Source organism: Topomyia yanbarensis, chromosome 2, assembly GCF_030247195.1.
Source record: "Topomyia yanbarensis strain Yona2022 chromosome 2, ASM3024719v1, whole genome shotgun sequence".
In the NCBI taxonomy this organism is placed as follows: Eukaryota; Metazoa; Arthropoda; class Insecta; order Diptera; family Culicidae; genus Topomyia; species Topomyia yanbarensis.
Window position 1 is genome coordinate 287344405 of NC_080671.1, and position 26318 is coordinate 287370722.

At 36.9% G+C, this 26318-nt stretch overlaps 1 protein-coding gene across 1 annotated transcript in view; it reads left to right on the plus strand.

Moving 5' to 3' along the window:
* The first annotated feature begins 18664 nt into the window (after nucleotides 1-18664).
* Nucleotides 18665-26318, plus strand: part of LOC131678626 (regulating synaptic membrane exocytosis protein 2) — a 978270-nt gene continuing 970616 nt past the window's right edge. Inside the window, exons 1-3 of the mRNA XM_058958857.1 lie at nucleotides 18665-18965; nucleotides 19019-19237; nucleotides 19295-19509. Of these exons, the coding sequence (XP_058814840.1) occupies nucleotides 18811-18965; nucleotides 19019-19237; nucleotides 19295-19509 (589 nt within the window). The 5' untranslated portion in view covers nucleotides 18665-18810. The remainder of the gene's footprint in view (nucleotides 18966-19018; nucleotides 19238-19294; nucleotides 19510-26318) is intronic.

Below are 26318 nucleotides of genomic sequence, written 5' to 3' on the forward strand. Positions count from 1 at the left end.
TCGCGACTCTTCAACAATTTCTACCGTGACTCAGTCGATCGTTCCGGTAGTATTTGTTTCGAGCCTCAGCTCCTTGTTCGCTCATGAAACTTGTTGGTAGGGGAACTGGGGGTAAGACGGACATATTAAGGATAGACTGAAATATAACATAGTAAGAGAATGTTTTTGTCAACATGTAATATTCTATGTTGTAAATCCATATATTGGCTTTCGAATGTCCAAAGGAATTGTGGTACAAAAATCAATAAGTATCATTTTTTAAAGAACTGAAAAACGAAGAAATATCTGCACTTTTTCCAGACTGCGGGTGAAACGAACATATGGTGGGGGTAAGACGGACATGTTGCAGAAAGGATGATCACAATACAAAATATTAAATTTTACTGTTTCTAGCGAAGGTTTTGAATAGATTGTAGTTCTTTTTAATACATCCCGATCAGAAACACATAACAGAAATATTTCAAAATTATATCTCGCATTATTACTTGTTATAAATTTCTGTTATTTTAACTACTAACGAGACCTAATTTATAACACAATATGTTACAAAAATTGTGTTCTGTTATAATCTTGTTATTTCATTCTGATCGGGATAGGTTCAACTCGAGGTGAAAAATAACGTTTTGAGGATCGTTTTAGAGTTGAAGCAAATGATGCTTTTTCTAATATCGTTCAAGCCGTTGTCATAAAGATAGCTGATCAGTTACAATCACTTATACGAAACTGAAAGATTATATATTAAATGCATAATTGAAAACATCAGTTCCTCGATTACACACAGCCATAGTATGGGACCTGCACAAAATCGTGTACCATTTCCACGTTCTAGGAATTCGGTACTTAGCCTCGTATATCCTGCGGTACATTATCGTGTATCCTGCAGTCTACTGCATGTGAGACTTCAGTTAACTGGATGGTTCTCCACGTTTGATTGTTAGAATTTCGTTTCGACGCGCGAAACATTCATATAAGCACGAATCAATAGAATTAATCAAGACTGTCCTTCTTGCCCCACCAGTACATATATTTTTTAAACGTTTGTACTTATTCACGTATAAATCAACTTACCTGTTATTTTCCACGAAGATGTCACTTAAGAGTTACTTTATCGAAATAAAGGAAAACAACCGCGAAATAATTGATTTTTACGTCGATAAACCTTAAAATCGGAAACTTGAAAATTACATCAGCACGAAACTGCACTACTGATTCTCATTATTTCCTCAAACACAACTTTTATTTTATTTTTATTTTCACCTTTGGCCACTTTCCAGAGATCGAACAATTTTATTTTATCCATTTTAACAGCACTATTAATACAAAGCACTACACGCGTTGATCAAAGCAGTCGTCGGCTACTGCGATTCGATTCATGAATGAGATTGATACCAAATAAACTGTCACGACTCGTGTTGTTGTTGTTTATATTTGACATCGAAGGGCAAATATGCTGACTTTGATTTTGAAATATTTTATAGTATTTTTGATGCACTTTCAAAAGAGTACAAATTTAGCTGCTACTTTTTGCAACCTTCTGAGTTAGAGGACATTGAAAACTATCATTTTTATTTAAAAAAATGATCGTAACTCGATAACGAAAAATGATATCGATTCACATTCTTCAGCAGAAATATGCGCAATGAAAAGTACTAAAATTGCTTCATAGAGATTGTTTACTTTTTCGGTCCCACCTATCAGCATTGAAGTATCGCCCTTACGTTTTTTTACAATACCAATTTTACAATTTGTGGGGGTTTGGTGAAAATCGATCTTAATGTCTAAACGGCATAATTCCGAAACTGTAATTTTTGAAGTTTTAAAATTATGCAGAATTAATTTTTCAGAAAATAGTAACAGAGCAAATAAGTACCAAAGTACAAAAAAAATCAATTTTTGTCAAACGTTATTTTTTCGAGTTTACATCAAATCTCAATGTTTCATGCATTATAATGTCATTTGGCATCAAAAATACAAATTTGATTTTGAAAATTTTTCATTTCAGTTTATATGGGAATTTGATGTGTGATTGCACTCTTCGACTCGTAACTCCGGAGTCGGAAGTCCAATCAATAAAAAAATCAATAGCAGCCGATGGGAAGATTGTACCTTTCATTTGAGATTAACTTTGTGCAAATCGATCCAGCCATCTCTGATTAACAGAGGTCACATTTTTTCCACATACACACATACACATACATACACACACATACATACAGACATACATACACACACAGACATTTTCCGATCTCGACGAATTGAGTCGATTAGCATATGACACTCGGCCCTCCCGGTCGGGATTAGATCGACGAATTTTAGAGTGAATGAAAAAGGCAAAAACATTTTTAGCCATTGCTAAAATTTATGCATTTTTTGGTGAGCAGTTCTATGTTTCATAGACATTAAATCAATTTTAACTTCGCTTCCTATTAAATAAAGACCATTATTACAGTACATCTCTACAAAAACGAGATCAATTTGAAAATAAATCTGAGGGTTATGATTGATTACAGAACTCTGGAATTTTCTATTGGAATGTTTTCAGACAGGAATTTGATATTGATGCTATTAGACAACTGTGAAATCAAGACCAAGAGATCAGTTACATATCAGGACCCCATTCCGACAATTTATCAAAAGTCCTCATGATGTTTACAACAACAGGTTATCAATCTACGGATCAGATAATTGTTATTGTAATATTGAATTAAATCAGTCTGCATCAATAAATTTTCAACTTCAATCCAATATTTTTTTTGGGTGTTGTAGGGGGAGGGGGGTTGTATGGTGTTAAACCCCAAAACCTTCTCTTGGCTACGCCGTTGCTTGGAGTTATTTATTTCGCTTTTCATTTTTCGATATGTTTCAGATCGATCCGATGGTTATAAGTTAGAAAAATTGCAGTCAGAAGGCTCGCACAAATGAACATTTTTGTACTGATAAGTTAACAAGTTCCTTCCAGACAACTTGGAAGTGTTCGGTGATTATTTCTAGCGGTTGTAGATAGTAAAATGAAATACAAAATTCGTTTTATCGAAATAATGTTTGGCTTATTTCAATGGATTATTACTATATTGAACAATAAATAGGCGACAAAGAGTAATCAACAAACAACAAGCCATAACTTTTAAAGTATTCAAAATGGATATTTGAAGTCTTCAGTAACGTTATTCACAAAAATAAGAGCTACAAATTTGCTGAAGGCATCATTTCGATATAATCACTTCCAAAAAATTTTGTGAAAATATCTCACTCATAGGGGGATTAATCAGCAAAAGCACAATACCAAAAGAAAGGGCATATTGCCTCCATTAAATTCTCCAAAGATACTATTGACCTAAAATAAGCCGTTTTGGCGTTAATAATAGATTACATGTTTTTGGTCATATTTCTGGCTATGGGAAATGATAAAAATCTTTCGCCCGCATTTAATGTTAAATATCTCTTTTGATAATAGTCCGATTTCAACAATCTATAGCTTGTACGAAAGGTATTCGTTAAAGCTGTCTAAAAACATATAAATTATTAATCTATATTGTCAATTTCGGCAGATAATTTAAAAAAAAACTGCGAAAAACGCCATTTTTGCGCATTCAAACATTCATATCTTGGAAACTAAACATCAGAATCAAAAACAAATTAATAGCGTTCATACTGTTTTTTAGTTCATTCATTTAAAATTGGTTTGGATAAGATCGGTTTAGCCATTGCTGAGAAACACGAATGAGAATTTGTCCGTTACATACACACACACAGACATTGTCCCAAATCGTCGAGCTGAGTCGATTGGTATATAAGACTCGGCCCTCCGGGCCTCGGAAAAAATCTTGAATGTTTGAGCGAATTCTATACATTTCCTTTATAAGAAATGTAGCAATCTACAACTCATACGAAAGGTATTTTTTTATTCAATTTGTTTATTTGATAAGGCAGGTTTGCATTAGCTTAAAGGTGCCAATCTTTGTTTGTTTTACATTTCGAATTACTTAAAACTAGTTGATTACATATTAAATTAAACTAAGGAGAATTTATAGCTATACATATACACAAGTGGGTAATATAATTTTCGTAAGATTAGAGTTATTTAGTTTTTATGGCAATATGGTTTGACATCTTTAGCAGGAACATTATTTAAGCAAATAACTTTTAACTAAGGGGGACAATTTTAATAACTATCTTAAAACTAGGAATAACTTGAAAGCGTGATTTAATTTTGTAAAGATTCGGGGAGATTAATTAGAGTTATTTTTTGTGGTAGTAGAGTTGGGCATTTTCAATGAGATTATATAATATAATAGTTAGAACTAGAAGAGACAGAGTGGGGGGGGGGGGGGTAAGGGGTGATACTTCTGGGTATAAGAGTCAGGGGGAGAGAGGGTGGACAAAGATGGCAGGGAAGAAAGTTATTAACTTTCAGTTGCAGGCATCGGGAGATTAACGGCATAGAATGTAGACTCGGATGGCCTTCATCAAGAAGTATTATGTACAGGGAGTCCGGGTGTTCTTCCTCGTGTCGGCAGGGGTTCCTCCAGATGGCTCAGATGTAGATCGGAAAGAGTTCGAGTTGCGCATGTGATGTTCGTACTGTAGGTCCCGTGTTTGTTGGCTCATTCGACAGAGATTTTTTGTGTCGCCTTGGAGTCTCATCAAACGTTCGTGAGTGTATGGTACAGGTGGAGAAGAGCGTTTCTGAGAATGATAGGAAATAAGAAGGGGCAGTTAAATTTTTATATTAATGGTTTTTACGAAGATGTATATAAGGGACATATACAGGACATCGCGGCTTGCCAGCACATCTCGAACCGGGACGTTGGGTGGTCTTCCTCGGGCCCGGAGGGTGTCCATGAGCCGAGACCTGGCGAAACTGTACTCGGTGCACGCCCAGACAATGTGCTCGATATCGTGATAGCCGTCGCCACAAGCGCAGATACCACTTTCCACGAGCCCAATACGCCGGAGATGTGCATCCAGCGTATAGTGGTTTGCCATGAGTCGGGACATCACACGAATCGAGAAGAAAACAGAGTACAAGATACAGCAATATCAACACTAATAACAATAACAACTACAACAGCAAAGATAGCAAGTGCAATAAGAACAGGAATCGCAATAAGTACAACAATAACAATAATCACAACTACAACCAAAATAGAAACAACAACAATATCAACAAAAACAACAGCTACAAGTCCAATAATATCACCAACAACTTCAATAGAAACATGCACAACATAAACAATAACGACCACAACGGAAACAGAAACAACAACATTAACAGCAGTAACAACAACAGCAACAACAACAACAATAATCACAGAATAAGCAACTACAATGGAAACAGCAACAACAACTACAACAGAAATAACAACAACCACAACGAAAACAGAAACAGCAGTTACAGCAACAACAACAACAGAAACAGCATTTGCAATAGGAACAACAATGGTCTTAACAACAATCACCATAACAATCAACATCATTGTTCATCTTGCTCCTGTGAACGTTCGTGTTTTCGCCAATTTTAACGCACTTCTCAGAGGCAGACCAGGACAAGCATGACGCAGCTGGTAACAGTACAATAGTTTTAAACAATATTTTCACGAATAACGAATCACAACCAACTTCTTCGAAAGCCACTGAAATTTTGGTTTACTGTCAAAATTTTAATAGAATGAGGAGCGCCGTAAAGATGAACGAAATCCATAAGAATATATTAGGCTCCTCATTTTCGATAATTCTAGGTACCGAAACAAGTTAGAATGCGGATGTAAAAAGTGAAGAGGTTTTTGGTAGTGACTATAATGTTTTTAGAGATGGTCGTGATTTACGACTAACCCAAAGAATGTCAGGCGGAGGAGTTCTCATCGCAGTTTCATCTATATTTAATTCCGATCTTATTGTCTCACCAAAATTCAAAGAATTTGAACATGTATGGGTTAAAGCACATATCGCTGATGAAATCCACATTTTTGTCTCAGTGTACTTTCCACCGGATCTAGCTTGCAAATCAACATATGAGATTTTCTTTCAAGCAGCTGAAGAAATAATCTCTAATTTTCCTCCAGAATTTAAAGTTCATATTTATGGTGATTTTAATCAGCGCAACTTAGATTTTATTCCTGACTCTGAAAATGAGAGCATTCTACTTCCTGTCGTTGGTGAAAACGAAACATTACAATATATGTTTGAGAAAATTGCATTGCTAGGACTCAATCAAATCTATATATATAAAAATCAATGTATGTTTGTATGTATGTATGTCCGCTAACTACTTCCAAACTACAAGTCCGATCTTGATGAAATTTGGCATACGTATTCTTTTCCACAAGAAGATGTTCATGGTATGGTTTTTTTGGGGGAGGGGGGGGGGGGTACACTGAGCTGGAGGGGGGGGGGTTGTTTTTAGGCAAAGAATTATTTATATCACCATATTTATTAGTATTTGATATATGTATTTCTCCCACTCCACCAATGGTTGATGGGAGTGGACCACGAAATGGGGGGGGGCGAAGAATGTAGTAATCCTTATCTATTCATTCAAAGTGATTATTAGCGATGAATTCAATTTTGACATAAGTATGCCTTCCACTAAGGAGATTGTCATGGGGTGAGAAGTACCTAAGTCGAGGAAAGGGAGAGGGAGGGGTGTACTGAAGACCCCTTTTTAGCTATATATATATGTATATATATATATATATATATATATATATATATATATATATATATATATATATATATATATATATATATATATATATATATATATATATATATATATATATATATATATATATATATATATATATATATATATATATATATATATATATATATATATATATATATTATATGATTTGGCATAAGTATTTCTTCCGCCAACACGGTGGACATGATTGTTGGTTTCGGAATCTGAAGGAGAGGGAGGATTTCTGAAGCAATATCTATAAATTACCTCAAACATTTAAAATTTTGTTGCATGTATGTTTACCAGAACATAAATGGAATGGCAAAAATTTATTTGATAGAGATCTATTACGCGAATGGCAATATAATTAGGGTTCGCAGTACCGACCCTTTTTGGTGAGAACCGGTCCCGATCAGAATCACATAACAGAAATATTTCAAAACTATAACTCGCCTTGTTACTTGTTATAAATTTCCGTTATTTTATCTACTAACGAGACCTAATTTTTAACACAATATGTTACAAAAAATGTGTTCTGTTATAATCTTGTTATTTCATTCTGATCGGGGTACTACGGTACTGAAGCCCTCAGTACCGGTAGTACCGGTAAAGTACCGGTACTCGAACATTTAAAAAAAACTCGAATACAGCTTCAAAGTGAATTCGAATGCTCAAACTGATGACCTTATTCTCAGATGATTGATTTGTGCTGATCAAAAAAACATGCTTATTGTTTTTAATTGCTTCGGAATGATATGACTCATTTCACAGAAGATATTTTTCGTATGCGGCACTTTCTTTTATTTTAAAATCTAGGCCACTTTGATATCACTAACTGCTAAGCGGTGCGACTTTCGTCGACTTCAACAGATGGTAAATGTAAGAAACCCTATTAATAACAGTAAATCAAAGCGAGAATGGCAGTAAATCCGAGCAGGTTGCTCGCATTTCCTCTCTTGCTTTTCTGTAAATTGGTTTTGATCTTTATGTCATTTGCCTACTATTCTCTTATGCATACCAAGGCTCCTTGCTTTTCCGTAAAGTATTGAGTTTTCCAGAATTCTCCGATCACCAATAATTGCCCTATTTGAAGCAGTTCACCAACTCTAAAATTATTAGCTACTAACTCGCTGTTCGTTCTTTTATAGATAATGGTTTAAGATCAAACCAAATACAGACATGACTTAGACCATAGTCTTATTACGCGCCACCCAGTGAATAATGAAAACCAGAATGTCGCTAATAAACACAATAATAGCAAATTTTTACGTCTCTTACGCTAGATGTGAATATTTGGAAATTTAGTACAAGATCGTTAAATTTTAATTTCGACAAAATAAAGCAAGAATTTAAACATACCGTTCAGTACAACGGGAGCTAGTAATGTTTTACTTCTACAATTATTATGATCGCCCCACCTCATTCCCCTACAAAGGTGTTAGCTCAACGATTTATCTAGAAGACAATTAATATAATTAAAAGTCATCTTGTAGACCGATATTTTGAAACAGGTCCCCCTAGAGAGTCCACATATTTTTCATAAAAAATTGTATGGTACCGAAAATACCGGTACTGGCTTTTGTTCAGTACCGGTATTACGGTACCAAAAATGGGTCGGTATTCCCGGGATTTTCTGTACCGGTATTACCGGTACCACAACCCTAAATATAATACTGATGAATTGCATGCATTTGTCGAAAATTAAATTGAAAATTGCACTTGCGATCGCTTCATCTGAAGTTAAATCAACATTGCTGGATGATGGACGAACAGCTCTGCCCTAAAATAACTACTAAATCTTGCGCTTGCGGAAAACGTTACTTACAATATCAATCAAAATTCGGGTATAAGCAAAATTCTGGAAGAATGCAACACTGTTATATAGGACGAATTCACGATGACCCATAAAAGGAACCAATCGAATAGCTGGTGGCGTGGTCGGCAATCTTCGTCAAATTTTACCCGTTAGTCGACACCTACTGATGAAATCAGTTCTTGCTTAAGGGGGTAGGATTATTGTTGAAAAAATATCGTACTCAAAAAAAACAATGGCGATACCGAGTGTCAGTCTATTCAGTCAATAATGCAACATTTAAGCATTTTCCTAAATGTTCACCGTAAAATATTGAAAATTTGGTGTGTTACAGTGAATCTTTAGGAGACACCTCGAATAAATCCTTTGTACAGCATAACTCAAAATCTACTGAACCAAATTGTTTGATTTTGCACAGTTCTCCTTCATATCATAACATCATTAAAGATCATAACTTTGTTCACAAAAATAAGATTCATGATTTTTTAAACGAAAATTGCATTTTTTGCATTGCAATAAAAGCTTCGATCAATACCTGGGGATATGCAGAAGAACTGTGCAAACGTTGGAAACGATTGGTCCAATATATTTTGATTTATGATGTACACCACAAAGTAAGTTTTAAACGGGATACCTCCAGAGATTTTCTGTCACTGGTTCAATTTTCAGTATTCTGCTACGATATTCGAAGAAATATTGTTCAATTGTGCAGTGATTATATGGAAAGTGAATGAATATACTAACATTCTCTGTATCGCCAAAATATTTTTTTAAATGTGCCATTTTTTATGAATTAACTTTACCCACGTCCATCAACACTCCGTTATGTCTTCGTATCATTGTAAATATGTTTCGAAAACAGAACTTTTCACTATATGTGCATACTTTTATTGAATGATTCTTATAGTCACCTTCGTAGGTCAATTCGCCAAAAAAGTGAGATATATGGATTGGGAAAATGTTAATCGATGCAACAATAAATTGCACCACATTTCCACATGAATTTGTAAAATAATACACTCTGTTGAAGAATCAATCGATTGCGTATATTGACTTCAATTTCATACACTACTCCATCCAAAATAAAATCGATGGTAATTCTATTACGCATATAAATCTATGGATTTACGTGTTGAATTATTTAATTCAGTCGATCCACCATGCTTTCAGAAGTATTGGTTTTATACGTAACCTTCCCAGCAGTCTCCGTCAGACGGAGGTTTTTATATTTAAACGAAAGAATAAAGTTCTTTCTACGATTTTTTTTATAGCATAGTACGAATTTTTGCTATTAAGGATGTTGCTTAAGGTGTAAATTGATAAAAAATATTCGAAAATTGACAATAACTTTGTTGTTTCGAGAGCTACAGATTCTTCGTTATTTAAAAAATGTGTATTTTATCGCTTTTAACAATTTTGTAGAAGACACTTTTCATAATAAAAAGTAATCGTAAAAAGTTATATTCGAAAAACTGTTTTGAATGGGTTCATCCCAAGCAAACCTACATATCTCGCTACTGTTACTATATAGAGCTTTAGTAACTTCAGTAAAGATTTTCACAATAATATTTTCTAGAACTTTACTGAAGACTGCGAGTTTCTAGCTAAATTATTTGGGGAAATAAATTTTCTATCTCACTTTTAGGGGATTAATAACTCAATTCATTATATCAAAAGATGCATCTATTTATATCCAGAAACTTCTTTGAAAAAATCCATTCTCCAAAACCAATGGTTCAGGAGTTGAATTTTGATCGTGAAAACGTCGTTTTGCAACACTGCGCACCGCATGTGTTGCAATTGAAACTTTGTGTGCCTATTATATTAGTTACTGCGCAACATCGACCCACCACAACTGTGCTTTGGTTAAAAAAATTCATTTAAGCGACCATTGTAACTAGAAAATATAAAGGAGCAGATGTACTACTACCTCGAATTCGAATGATACCAAGGGATTACAATTTGATTGTTTAGGAAAACAGAGCAATTAATTTAATTGTGCTCCAGGTGGTCAAACTAAGAACATTGTTTATCCGCGAGAATTACAATAAGTTTCTTCTTTGTAACAAAAATATTTGTTATTTTTAGTATTTTTAAAATATTTCGTTTAGTCCTGATCGGTGTAGCGAAGCGCACCGATTTACAGCTAGTAAACCATATAAAAATCAACACAATCGTTATTTAGATCTGCTATTAACAAACATTAATGAAGATTTCTGTGTTGATGAATCTCATTCTCCCTTATGGAAAAATGAAACATTTGACACAGCAATAGAATTCTCTATTTTTGTGCACAAGAATCATAATTCCATTGATTGTGACTTCGAGGACGTCTTCGATTATAGAAAAGCAAATTATGAAAATATTAAATATAAATTAAGTAGTGCTAATTGGCAGTCCCTTTTAAAGAATCAAGAGAACATTGAATGTGCAGTGGAGATCTTTTATAATATTTTATGGCAAATAATACAGGAGGAAGTTCCACTCACGAAAAAAACGACGAAATCATGCATCCAAAAATCCAGTTTGGTTCAACAAGCAAATTATTAATTTGAAAAATTGGAAGCAAAATGCTCACAAAATTTACAGAAAACACAATAATCAGGATAATTTGGAAAAATACCTCAACATTCGTGACCAAATAACTTTGACTATTTCTTCGGCACAAACTGTATATAATGCAAAAACTGAAAATGAGATCAAGTCATGCCCAAAAAACTTTTTAAATTACATCGAAACTAAGTTGAATTCATGCAACTTCCCATCAAAAATGTCTTTAGATGGGAAAGAGGGTGAAACTTCAAAAGATATTTGTAATCTCTTCGCAACATTTTTTCAAGAAACTTATTCTAACTATTCAGACAATGATCGTGACTTTGAATATTTTTCTTATTTTCCTGATTATTCAAGAGATGTTGGTGTCAGTCACATTAATGTTCAAGATATCTTGTCTGGTCTCAATGATCTAGATGCCACTAAAGGCTCAGGACCTGATGGAATTCCACCTGCTTTCATAAAGAATTTAGCAACTGAGCTTACGTCACCTTTATTCTGGCTGTTCAATAAGTCACTAGAATCTGGTATTTTCCCAAAAGATTGGAAAAAAAAATTTTAATACCTTTTTATAAATCGGGTAAAAAATCTGATATTCGAAATTATCGTGGAATTGCCATACTGTCTTGCTTTCCCAAACTTTTCGAATCCATCATAAATAAAACCATTTTCAACCAAGTCAAACATAAAATAACAAATTCACAACATGGGTTTTTTAAAAGCCGTTCAACTAGTACAAACCTTTTAGAATTTGTTGATTACTCGTTAAATGCCATGGATAAAGGAAATCATATAGAAGCTCTTTACACTGACTTCAGCAAAGCTTTCGATAAGCTGGACATTCCCATGTTAATATTCAAACTTGAAAAATTGGGAATCGAGATGAGACTCCTCAATTGGATTAAGTCGTATTTAACAGATCGTCAGCAAATAGTAAAGTTCTATGAGATGAAATCTGATATAATTAAAGTTACTTCGGGGGTTCCTCAAGGTTCACACTTAGGACCTCTTCTTTTCATTTTATATGTCAACGACATCTCTCTTATTTCAAAAAAATATTAAAATTCTCATATATGCGGATGATATGAAGCTATTTTTAGAAATTAGAAATAATAATGACTATAAAGTTTTTCACAATGAAGCACAAATCTTTTATACATGGTGTTGTAAATGTTTACTGGAATTAAATGTTAAAAAATGTAATCTCATGACTTTTAGCAGAAAACAAATCACGGCTTCCGTGTCAATTACATTAGGTAATCAAACCGTTCAGAAATGCGATAAAATAAGAGATTTAGGAGTTATCTTAGATAAAAAATTAAAATTTGTGGAACATTACAACACAATTGTTCATAGAGCTAGTAATATGCTTAATTTTATAAAACGCTTCAGATATCACTTTCAAGATCCTTACACAATTAAAACTCTTTACGTAGCATATGTTCGGTCTATTTTAGAATATTGTAGTATTGTTTGGTCACCATTCCTAAAAAAAAACACGAAGTGAGAATTGAGTCAATCCAAAAACAGTTTCGATTATATGCACTACGCAAATTAAGATGGACAGTATTCCCTCTTCCATCTTATGAAGCACGTTGTATGTTGTTAGATATTCAAACATTGAAAGAACGTCGGGACTATGCTATGATCTCGTTTCTAAACGATATCGTCATGCAGCGTATTGACTCATCTTACATACTGTCAAAATTAAATTTATATGCTCCTACTCGTCAGTTACGTAATAGAAATTTGTTCGCGATAGGTCATCACCGTGCAGGCTATGCTAAATTCGGACCACTAAACCAGATGATGGCTGTGTATAACGAGCATTGTGAAAGTATTGACCTTACCATGCCCCGAACAAGTTTAAAACTGTTTTTCAACTCTTTACGGCATCATAGTACATAGAAATAGTATACAGGATAGTATATAAGCAATTAATATTTGTATAATGTAGTCTACAATTTGATTGACGAATGAATAAAAAAAAGAATGAAGTCACGACCTACATCCATCTCCTTGAACCAAGGTTTCGTCGATACCTTAGGGATTATCGAATGTAGCCACCTTCCTAGCTCCCCATTGCTCCACGAGGTTTACCAACTTTCGAGGGTTCTTTGATGAGCAAAACTGAAAAATTCGTGGAAGCAAATTGGTCTTTCAAAAACATCACCTTCTAGGGCACCCGCTTTAGCTAAGGAGTCCGCCTTCTCATTGCCCGGAATGGAGCAATGAAAAGGGACCCACACCAAGGTAATCTTAAAAGATTTGTTAGATAAAGCACTCAGTAGCTTCCGTATTTTCCCAAAAAAATAGGAGGAGTGCTTTCCATGTTTCATCGAGCGAATAGCGTCGATAGAACTCAGACTATCCGAGACGATGAAGTAATGGTCTGCGCGTAATGTGTCAATGACTCCAAGGGTATCCTGAATAGCAGCTAGTTCTGCGGCGTAAACTGAAGCGTGGTCACTGAGTTTGTAGGAGGCGGTGAACTTTTGATTGAAAATACCGAAGCCAGTGGACCCTTCGAGGTTGATCCGTCAGTATAAAACATCTTAGAACAGTCGACTTCTCGGAATTTATTATAAAAATGTTTGGAACCACTTGAGGGCGTATGTGGTTCGGAATTCCACAGATCTCGTCTTTCATGGATGTGTCGAAGAAAACAGTAGATTCAGAAGTATTTATGAAATGGACACGAATATGGCATCCCCAAGTACCTTTCGAGTCGAACCAGACCCCTAGATATTTTACTGTGAATATCTGAGCGATAGTTTGACCCATTAATAGAAGCTGTAGTTGCACTGGTTCACGCTTCCTAGAAAATACATCGTCTGCAAGTTGCCTTAACGTGCAGGAATTGCCAAGACATTCATCAATGTCGTTGAAATAGAAATTGTATAAAAGGGGGCTTAGACATGAGCCCTGGGGAAGGCCCATGTAGCTAAATCGTGATGTCGATAAGTCACCATGCGAAAAATGCATGTGCTTCTCCGACAACAGGTTTAGTAAAAAGTTGTTTAATGTCGCTGAAAGACCATGCTGGTTCAGCTTCTCTGAAAGAATTTTGATCGAAACTGAATCAAAAGCCCCCATAATATCTAGGAACACTGATGCCATCTGCTCTTTGCTAGCATAGGCCATTTGAATTTCGGTTGAGAGCCAAATTGTGTATCTGACAGTAAGCCATTTGCTTCGACCCAATTGTCGAGGCGGGATAGGATCATTTTCTCGAACAACTTTCGAATACAGGATAGCATTGCGATCGGTCGATACGAATTGTGGTCGGAGGCTGGTTTTTGGATGGCGATGACCTTCACTTGCCTCCAATCGTGTGGGACAATGTTAGCCTCAAGAAACTTATTAAATAAGTTCAACAAGCGTCTCTTGGCAGAGTCTGGCAGATTCTTCAACAAGTTGAATTTGATTCATCTGGCCCTGAAGCTTTATTGTTACACGACAAGAGAGCAAGTGAGAACTCCACCATCAAAAAAGGTGTTTCGTTCGCGTTATCGTGAGGGGACGCGGCGCGGTTGATCTTCTGTGCCGAGGCGGAATCCGGACAAACCTTTTTGGCGAAATCGAATATCCAACGGTTTGAATATTCCACGCTCTCATTAGTACTGTTTCGGTTTTGCATGCGTCGGGCTGTTTCCCAAAGAGTGCTCATCGATGTTTTCCTCGTTAATTCGTCGACGAACCGGCACCAATAATCGCGTTTCTTGGCTTTCATCAAACTCTTCATTCGCTTGTCTAACGTCGCGTACTGTCGAAAACTAGCTGGTAACCCGTCGTTCCGGAAGGTCTTAAACGCGGCGGCCTTCTCCGCGTACACGTCTGAGCACTATTTATCCCACCAGGGATTGGGAGAACGTTTTTGTATGTTCGCGCCGGATACTGGCTTAGTCTGAGCTTGATTCGCACTGTCGAGAATCAAGCCAGCCGAAAAGCTGTACTCTTACTCCGGAGGAAGTTCTTGGGTAGATTCGATGTTGTTCGATGGGCGCATTCCAATCGATATTTCGTGTGAGGTCATACGAAACATTGATTGATTTCAATGGTTTTGAGCTGTTGGTGATTGAGACTACGATCGGCAGATGATCGCTACCGTGGGGATCAGGGATTACCTTCCACGCGCAATCTAACTGTAGCGAGGTCGAGCAAAGGAATATATCTAATGCACTTGGGCGCGCTGGTGGGGGAGGGATCCGTGTCATTTCACCCTTGTTTAGAATTGTCATATTGAAGTTGTCGCAAATATTGTGAATTAAAGAAGAACGGTTATCATCATAAAGGCAACCCCATTCCGTACTGTGAGAGTTAGTCTCCTAAAACAAGTCGCGGTGCAGGCAGGGATTCTATGATGCCATGTAGCCGGCGGTGCCCAATCGCGGTGTGGGGGGAATATATATGGAAGCTAAACAACGATCTTTGCCTTTGATTGTTACATGACAAGCGACAATTTCAATGCCTGGTATTGAGAGAAGATTAATTCTGTAGAAGGAATAGCACTTTCTGATCCCCAAAAGTACTCCTCCATAGGGGGTATCTCGATCCAAGAGAATAGTATTAAAATCGTGGAAGTTAAGGTTTATATCGGAAGTTAACCAAGTTTCACATAAAGCAAATGCATCGCATCTCAAGCTATTTATTAAAAATTTGAAAGAATCTATTTTTGGGATGATACTTCTACAATTCCACTGTAGAACAGTGATCAAATCCGTGACCTCGTTCGATGAGTTAGCCATCGAAGGATACAATCGCTGAAAGGAGGGGCCATTTCGCCATTTAAAAATGTTTTTACTGTAGGTAGAAGAGCTAACAATAGACTTATAATAGGATCAGTTATATTGAAAGTTTTTATTATACAGTCCACAATGTCCGAGAGTTTGATAATTTCAGTGCCGCGATTATTCTCGAACTGAAACAGAGGAACACTTGGGATTTTTGATGTTCCAGGAAGTGCTGGGAACTCCTTCTTTGAGTTTAATCCTCCGAGACCAGGAGCTACTTGCTTCGGCTTGGTTGCAACACTTCCAAGAGATGTCACTTTCGGAGCCCCGGGACACCTTCTGGCCTTTACAAGGAACTTTAGGAGAGGAAATGTTCCTCCTCTTCCTATAACTTCTAGGCACCCTAGTAAATGTTCCCTCTTGTGGGTCATCAGTCTCGCCCTCGTTAGGAGGCAAGTGAGCATAGATGTTTGTTGAGGTTGGTAGCGTAACTTTCTTTAGCATTTCTGCGAAAGAGCTTTCGGATCGTCCCACAAGGGAACGTTTTAGTTTATCCCCGCGTAGGTTGTACGCGGGACATGTCGAGATATCATGCAGAATATCTGCACAATAAGGACACTTCTCAGCGTTCTTACTGCACGAATCATCTACATGATTCTCACCGCATTTTCCACAGCGGGCCTTATTGCTACAATGGGTGGCTGTGTGACCCAATTGTTTACACTTTGTGCAATTCATGACCCGCGGCACAAACAGACGCACAGGCAGACGAACCTTGTACAAGAGGACGTAATTTGGCAAAGCAATACCAGCGAAGGTCACCCGATAAGAGTTTGATTGGGGGTACGTTTTTGAACCATCCCCCGCAACTACTACTGAGTGCAAACGCTTGCACTCTAGTATTTTCACTGGCTGAAGTAAGCGGTGTCTAAAACAGCCAACCCCGTACTCCAGCAGATCCTCACATATCAAACACTTATCGGTGACAACGCCTTCAGACTGTACTTTTACAGCTGGAATATACACGTAATAGTCCTTCGTAAAGTGCTCGCAGCAAGCAATATCGTTTGCCTGCTTTGAATTAGCCAACACGACCCTGACCCTGTCTGAGCGGACCTTTCTTATTTCGGTCACAGCCGAGAACCGTTCCGTCAGGTCTTTTGAAATCTGTAATAGATTCAACGATTTTGTTTTGGGCCGAAAGAAGACCACAAAGGGACCGGTCGAGAGCTCTGGATATTGTTTGGTCGGGGGGAGACTTGGGAGTCGATTCGACCTCCATTTGGCCGTCCGGGGAGGGAGCCATCGACACCGTCGACGCATGGGGTTAGCACCCACGCAGACGGGAATAAGCCGTAAATGTGTCAAAAGAGGTAGATTTTACTTATCTGTGAATTTGTTTCCCACGACGCACCAGTCCAGCTTATATAGCTGGCTATTGTTCAATCCTCACTACGCGAGCAAAAGGCTAAGGACGGCCTAACGGTTAACGCACAAAAGAAGAAAAAAGTCCAAACATCGAGAGGTAGAGAATGTTCAAGATAACCTAGAACGGGGATTAAAACAATTTTTTGTCTAACACTGACGGACTGGAAAAAAACACTTGCTTCTCGACAGGGATGCATGAAGCACAGCACGAGAGCCTAACATGAGCTGAGCGGCCGCTTTGAACGAACCAAACGCAATAAGCACTGACACCGCTCGTGCTAGGTAACCTTCGTACTCGAGCTGCAGGATTCGAAGAGCTAGCACAACGAGTTAGCACGATAAGCTAGCACCATGAGCTAGCTCGGTAAGCTGGCACGAGCATGCTCGGTGAGCTAGCTCAGTAAGCTAGCACGAGTTAACTCAATGAGCTGGCACGGTAAGTTTGTCCGATGAGCTAGAACGGTGCAGTAGTGTAAGCTATGGAACGAAAGAATAGGACAAAGCAAGAACCATGCGTTGGTGAATGTGCGACAGGTTGCTGAAAAAACGATGCAGGCATCATTACTCACACTAACGCGTTGTTTTTTTATTCTGCTTTGCTATAGCTAAGCTATAGCTTCGTGCAGCGTGCTAACTATCACCGTGCTAGCGATGGCTCTCGCTCATCGGTGCTCGTGCTACTTGCTAACTCTAGCTCATCGGAAACCAGCGCAAGCACTAGCTCAATGAATTTAATGCTGACACATTATGAGTCAGTGCACAGCAATAGGACACGGAGCTGCACCGTTCTTGTGCATGCCTGCTTCTCGATAGACCACTCGTAAACGAATGTTCGAAAGGTATTCGTATAAGCTATTTGAAGATTTATGAAATGTTTATCTATGTCGTCAATTTCGGGATATAATTTTAAAAACTGCAAAAAACACCATTTTTACACATTCAAACATTCATATCTTGGAAACTAAATATCGAAATCAAAAAGCATTTAACCCTCCAAAAGTCGCGCAACTGGCTCACTGAACGAGCTACCGCAGCTGCTCTAAGATAATTTCGTTAGATTTTCAGAGTAGCGTGCACTCAGTGCACTAGCGCGACCGCCGGAAGGTTAATAGCGTTCTGTCTGGGTACAGGCCTTTCATTTAAAATAGGTTTGGATAAGATCGGTTCAGCCATGGCTGATAAACACAAATGAGAGTTTGAAACATTACTGTAGTATATAGTATAACTTTTCAAGTGTCAATAAATACTTAAAATTTTATTACTTATTTCAGGAAACATGGCGTTGCAGCGTTTGTCGTAGAAAGATGGCGTCGCGAGTTTGTATTCCACAAGAATCTACCGATTCTATCCTCGAAATTCCAGTTCTGGAAACGCTTCAACGACGCCATTCAGATGTTAAACTTGGATCTACACAGTGCTTAAGCGTTGCTAACGGCATAGCACTTGCTCCTCCAAGAAGTCCCGAGCTTCGCAGACATTCAGATGTTTCACCGGCTTCATTAAAAGAGTTAGAAAAACTCAAGGGTGCTAAGACTTCAGACACAGATTGGAAAAAAGGCCACAGTGCCGCACCAAGCAGATCTTCCAGTCCGCCAAGACGCATGGACCTGGAAACAGCTGCTTCGAGGATAGCTTCGAGAAGGCCTTCCATGAGGATGACACGCCAGCGTAGTTATGATGACGAAATCAAATCATTAAACAATGAATTAAAACTTATGGAACCAAGCCTGGGATTACCTGCCCCTATGCCCCGAAGGTATTTAGTTCAGTTCTAGTTGGATCACTGTTATCAATCTTGGGCTTTTCTAGGAAATCGGCCTACGACGTTTACGCTCCGGGAGTTCTGGCGGCTGCTTTGCAATCTGCTTCATTCAAGGAACCAGATACCCCTGGATCACGACGACCATCTTTCAAAATTCCAATTTCTGACAACAGTTTAGATAACGAAGAGTCACCAAGTCCTGATCACATCCAGTCAGCATTAATGGTGGACGAAGAACGCAGGAATAAAAGAAGAGGGTCTCAGTTGTAAGTACAGAGAGTTGTTTTAAATATATTATTTTTCAATTTTTTATGTGTATGTAGACCAGATATATCAGCGCTTAAGAACAATCAAAATTCTACCAACATTTCAATTTATCAATGTCCTGCGTTAGAGGATTTGGAAGCTCCTCGTCGGCAGACGTCGTTAGATGGCGAAGCAATCAAGATTGTCATTCATGATGTTGATTCAGGTTCACTTTTTGCATCGAAAAGAAGAGTCATATTGCAGAAGGACCACGCAGATAAAGCTCATAGAAGTAAGAACCCTTTATACATGTATTATTAAATTGTAATTCAAAAGCTGCAAGATTCGTATAGTGGTTGGAGGCCGGGCAAAACCTTAAAAAAATATTTTTGATGTTCTTTATTTTTCTAAGCATAAGATGCATTGATCGCGCCTGTGTTAGGTCCTAAGTTGTGCTTTTGGTTGGTTCAGGTATGACGCCGGTACGATTCTATGAGGCTTAAAGAACCATCGCGTAATCACTCGAAACGGTTTCTCAAGGAAATTGATTTATTGAAACAATCAATAGAAACAAACCAACTGTGCAGGGCGGTGGTCAAATTTAGACTACAAAGATTTTTTCTATAGAAATTTACATTTTATCTGATCATACTTAGAAGTATTGCATCACCTTCCTTCACTAACGTATATTTTTATACTACCTAGATGAAAGTGCAGAGTTAGCTGTCAATTTCGCTGATGTTTGAGGAGGAGCGTCCACGAAGTACGTTGCACCGCAACATATTTCCCGGTCAAAACCGACGGTTTTAAATAAACGAAAATTTAAAACAGCATTATTGTGACGCAAGTTGGTGACGCCATTCACTTGTGCTGTTGATATGATGTTTCGGTTCAGATTGTTTCCTTTCTGGAACCGATTGCTGCTTACATTCTGCTGCATTTAATACATGCCTTTCACAGGATGATTTAGGTTTCCAAGATTCTTTTCAAATCCACAAAACTAAATCAACCATTACTGCAAGATTGCTTACACTGGATTCCTATCAATAATTATGAAGATAAGTATGGGGACGAAGCTGCTCCGTAATACAAAACCATTAGTTTATGCATTCCAGTGAAAAAGAACTGCCAGGCAAACCAAGCCTGACGTAGTGGAGTCCGAGACCTGCGTTCTTATTGAGATGCTGCCAAAGCGAATGCGATTAAAGTTGGTATGGAAGATACGTCGGCGCATTGAAGGCGATACTTCGACGGGTGGAAGACTTGGTTCCGAACAGTGGGGACTATGTTCCGGCGGGTGGAGGACTCGGCTCCGAACAATGGAGAACTAAGTTCCTTCGGGTGGAGGACTCGGCTCTAAACAATGGAAGACTTGGCTCCACACAGTGGAGAACTAAGCTCCTTCAGGTGGAGGACTCGGCTCCGAAAAATGAAAAACTCGGCTCCAACGGGTGGGGAACTTGGTTCCGATCAATGCGCGGAGGGTTGGGCTCTGGAGTATAAAACATTGTAGTGGACACAACTCATCGTGACTCACTCAAAGTTATGCGATAACAAAATGGCAGTTGTGTAACATTTGTAGAATTGCGGCGGTTTGGTTAGATGGCTGATTTATTTATGAAATCACGAATGTGTAAAGTTTGACAACGGATAATCGTTATTATGCCAGATGCATAGTCCTATTTGGAGTTCCTGATCACGGCGCCATTATGATCGCGCCAAGTATAGGTCATTGTCTTTTGGTTGGTTCAGGTATGACGCTGGTACGATTCTAGGAGGCTCAAAGATCCATCGTGTAATCAACTTGAAACGGTTTCTTAAAGAAATTGGTTTATTGAAACAATCAATCGCGCAAGGCGGTGCACAGTGGTCGCAATGGTACCAAAACGTGCGTTTAATTAATGGTGCTCTAGGAGTTAATTTTAGCAATTTGGTTTGTTAGAAACACTTTGGAAGCCCCTTCCTTTTGATGTATACTGAATTGTGATTAATCCACCTAAAAGTGAGATAGAAAATTTATTTTCACTAACTTTTAAGACAGAGGCACGATGTCAATAACAAAGTTATAGAAAATTCTACTGCGAGAAAACTTGTTGGACATGCAAACTCTCCAAGATAGTGGTGGTGTTGAGATAAAGCGCGTTGTTTGTGGAAGGCATCCAAAAATCATTTTTTCATTATGACTTTTTTCTGAGATTTTTGCAATTCTTTAAATGTTTTATGAAGTTGTTGAAATTAAGAAATTACAGATATTTGTCGAAGACGTCAACATTTTTTATTTCAAAACTTAAGAGTTATTAAATAAAGTGGGTTAAGAATACCGCCATTTTGAACGACAATTACTAAGAGATGTGAAAATATGTGGAAGACATTTCGATTCCATGAGAAAGACAGTGACAAGTACAAGAAAAAATACCACTCATCAAAATGGGCATTCATCGGCCTGTATATAAAAAATACTTTCCGGCAATGTATGTTTTGCATTTTGTATCAAAATAATTACGACATTTTAAGCATAACTTTTTTAGCAATTGTTTCTATGTGTTATTCTATTCTACGAATATTCTAAAAAATCTTTAGAAATGTCAAAGTACACATATGAATCCAAAACTCTCAGCTCTGTAGTCTCCAACTTACGAATTATTCATAAACTAGCACCACAACAACAGTGATCAACTAAAAAATATGTAACAAATTTTGGCTTTCTTTACAAGAGTGAAAACCATTATTAACAGTATTAGGGTTACTGCGCTCTAATTCATCTTAGCTCCCCATTCATCCCACCCATTTGAACTCAACAGTCAGAGAAGTATATGCTATCTCTATTCAACGCATTAGATCAAATGGTAGGATGAATAAGGGCACGTTGTACTCGACTTTACGCTTCGCTCAAACGCAAGCATTTCACATTTTACAGGCAAAAAGGTTAACTGTAAGGGAACATGGGGAGACTTGACCAAGCGCAAAATTCTATTTTTGGCTATGGTGTTTTCTATTCGATTCTTAAAATTTTTTCAAAAATATTTTTATACTTGTTTCGATCCCTTAAGGTAACTTTAAAAGTTTGGAATGAAAAATCCTTTCCTTACAGAAAATATTACGTGATTAATAAATTTGCATTAAATGATGTAATTTTTTATCAAACTTTGTATGGACATATCTACTCGACTACTAATTACTAATAATGTACTAATATACCATCTTAATCTTTGTGAAGCAGTGAAATGATTATACATAAATTGGAACATTGGAATAGTTATTACTAGAATTTGAATGACATTGAACGTAATAACTAATGTTGGGGAGACTTGACCAAGATTTTATGGGGAGACTTGACCAAGTGGCAATTAGCTGAAGAAAGATACAAAATTCCTGATATATATTATGCTTTGGGTATCTACTGTTAATGTTAATCACGCCATAAAAAATCCCACCTCAAACATAAGTCTTTATATTTTAGTATTAGTAAACAAAGTTAGTAATAGTAGGACTGATTTCGTGATGTGTGAACATGTAATGCAAGCAGTACAGTTAATGCATAAAAAGAAATGCATTATAAAAAATCTAAATTTATCAAATGCAACCCTTTTATATTTTTTACTGCTACCTAAAGATCTCGACAATATGGAAAAATAATTACAGTATGTTTTATGTCATTATTTTTTGTTATGATTTTTAAAAAATCTCTTGGTCAAGTCTCCCCGCAGTGGGGAGACTTGACCAAAAAAACGACCTCTGAAAAACTTTTGTAACTTTTCAAAAATTAAATTATAAATTCTGCAAAAAATCATGAAGACGCACAATAACTTTGCGCATTATATCTCAATGACTTTTATTGGATTGCAGACCTTTTTAGAGATTTATGCAGTTTTAGCTGAAAACCTGGTCAAGTCTCCCCATGTTCCCCTACTGCTTCTTAGGAACGAAGGAAAGATGGTGATACTTATTTAAGCGCAATCCAGTCACTCTAAGTCGAGTTATTAACGAAATAGTGTGATACCCCGACTAATGAGATGGATAATGGCTTGTCTACCCTATATGCCGTTTTCATGAAACGATTACGTGGCCGGAATTGTCAATAATTCTTTTGCAAGAACGCATTGAATGATTAAATATTTGAAATTGACCCTCAAAAAGGCAAGCGAAAATTGACTTCATAAAGCATCGCTTCTAAGATTCAATGAAACCAAGAGCCTCTATTTGTCGTTTTACCAGTGATAGAACCGAAAGCCCGAAAACGCTCTATCATTTGTATTTCGAGTTACAAGTTTATTGAAACTAGGGAACTGTATCTAGCCGAGCCTCTGAGACCCCTTGCCTGTTTTAGGGTTAAAATTTGACAGATGTAATATATAGGTGAAAATATTTTTCTAAAGATTTTCTGCCAAGTCGGATCCTAAATATCAACTCTGACTACATAGTCGTTTCGTGAAAATGATATCTAATACTCTTTATTATGGTTCATACTCATGATTTTAAACGTCACTAGTGTTGACTTTCCAAATCCTGTTAATTTATGAATAACTCGTAAGTTTCAGATAACAGAAATTCAAAGTTCACGATTTATATGTGTATTTATTACTCTCAATGATTTTTTAGAAAATTCGACACATAGAAAAAAAATCGCTAAAAAATTTATGCTGAAAAAATCGTACTTATTTTATTACAAAATGCAAAACATACATTGCCGGAAAGTATTTTTGTATACAGGCCGGTGGATGCCCGCTGTAAGTAGTATTTTTTCTTATAGTACTTATCACCGTCTTTCTCATAGAATCGAAATGCCTTCCACATATTTCCACATCTCTTAGTAATTAATGTTCAAAATGGCGGTATTTTTAATCCACTTTATTTAATAAGTCGTAAGTTTTGAAATAAAAAATGTTGACATCTCCGACAAATATCTGTAATTGCTTAATTGCAAAAATCTCAGAAAAAAGTTATAATGAAAAAATGATTTTTAGGTGCCTCCCACAAACAACGCGCTTTATCTCAACACCATTAATTTTGGAGAGTTTGCATGTTCAACAAGTTTTCTCGCAGTAGAATTTTCTATAACTTTGTTATTGACATCATAACTCTATCTCGAAAGTTGGTGGAAATAAATTTTCTATCTCACTTTTAGGTGTATTAATCACAATTCAGTATACATCAAAAGAAGAGGGCTACTATTCTGAAAAAGTGTTCTAAACACATCAAATCGCTAAAATCAACTCCTAGAGCACCATTAATTAAACGCACGTTTTGGTACCATTGCGACCACTGTGCGGTGGTCAAATTGAGACCACAATTTTGACGTAGGACTTACGTCTTTCTTTACTATACCAGGTGTCATTTCAATATTTTCAAAACGGAAGCGTTACGTACATTTTGAACCTTAATAACTTTCCTCCTACTAAACAAATTGCTAATCTTGTTTTTTATATATTTTCTATTTGATTATATTGTTTTATTTGCATTACATTTCTAATTTAGTATATTGGGTGTACAGCCACAAGTGGTGACTTTTCATCCCTATTGTTTACATGATTCAGTTAATTATTATTAAGTTATAATATGCTTTCGCAGTTAAGTTTTTTTCAGTAGTTTCAGTTTTAAACCTACTTGTCTTCTGAATAAGGAGCTAAACAAATCTTATAAACTAACTTTTAAACTATAAAGAGAGCTAATCGTTGCAATTGAAGATTGCAACGATTTTTGTCGGAAGTTGCTTATAATATTGTTCGTCATAATTTCTAATGTTTCTATGTTTGCGAGTCTGTGCAACTCATTTGTTCTAAACCAGGGAGGACGCTTCAAAATCATTTTCAGAATTTTATTCTGAATCCTTTGAAGCGTTTTCTTCCTAGTAGCACAACAACTTGCCCAGATTGGCACTGCATATAGCGTTGCCGGTCTAAATATTTGTTTATAAATTAATAGTTTGTTCTTAAGGCAGGGCCAAGACTATCCTATTTATAAGAGGGTATAAACAGTTTAGATATTTGTTTCATTTTGTTTGTATTCCTTCAATGTGATCCTTAAAAGTGAGTTTTTGTATCGTAAATCAAACCCAAGTATTTAACTTGATCGGACTACGTTAAATTCAAACCATTAAATTTAATAATATGGTTATTATTTGGTTGAAGAGAAAAAGCTCTTGGCTTATGCGGAAACACAATCAATTGTGGTTTTGCCGCATTAGTGTAAATTTTCCATTTTTTCAGGTAATCATTGAAAATATTTAAGCTTCGTTGCAGTCGACTGCAGATAATACGAAGACTCCTACCAGTAGCTGAGATGCTAGTATCAACACAGAAAAGTGACTTTTTACAGCCTGTAGGTAGATTTGGAAGATCAGAGGTAAAATATTGTATAGTATTGGTGCGACGCTTGATCCTTGAGGGACGCCTGCTTTAACGGATAGCTTATTAGATTTGCATTTCTGATAAGAAACCTGTAGGGTACGGTTAGTAAGATAATTTTTAATTATCTTTATTATGTAAATTGGAAAATTGAAATCCCACATTTTGGCAATTAAACCTTTGTGCCAAACTCTGTCGAAAGCTTTTTCTATGTCTAGAAGAGCAACTCCAGTGGAATAGCCCTCTGAGATATTTGCCTTTATCTTGTTAGTTACTGTCACAAGTCGATGAGTAGTTGAATGTCCAATACGAAATCCAAACTGCTCAGAAAGAAAAATAGAATTGCTAATCTTGTTTCATTTATTGAATGCAAAACGTCCAACGCATGCTACTGATACCTTATTTGCTTGTAAAACTTGTTTAAATAGTTCTTAAACTACTTTTAATGCAAATCAACATAAGTGCTAGAACCTATAAATATGCGTGTCACAACTTTTCTCAAAGCCAGACGTGTGTAAGCCACAGAGCGGAACACACGTACGTGTGTCGCTCGCTGAGAAGCTGTCGTCGCCCTGCGTGTAATTCATCACTCTCAGAAGCTACTAATCCACTAATCTACTAGCTTTTCTTCCATCGTCTGGTTCATGAGATTGCGTAGGATTTCAAAAGCAATCGACGCTTCCAGATCTCAGCCGTAATGGCCCTCAATGAAGCCGGCGAGGCCTATCTGGTTGTTCGAGGATAATCCAACATCCAA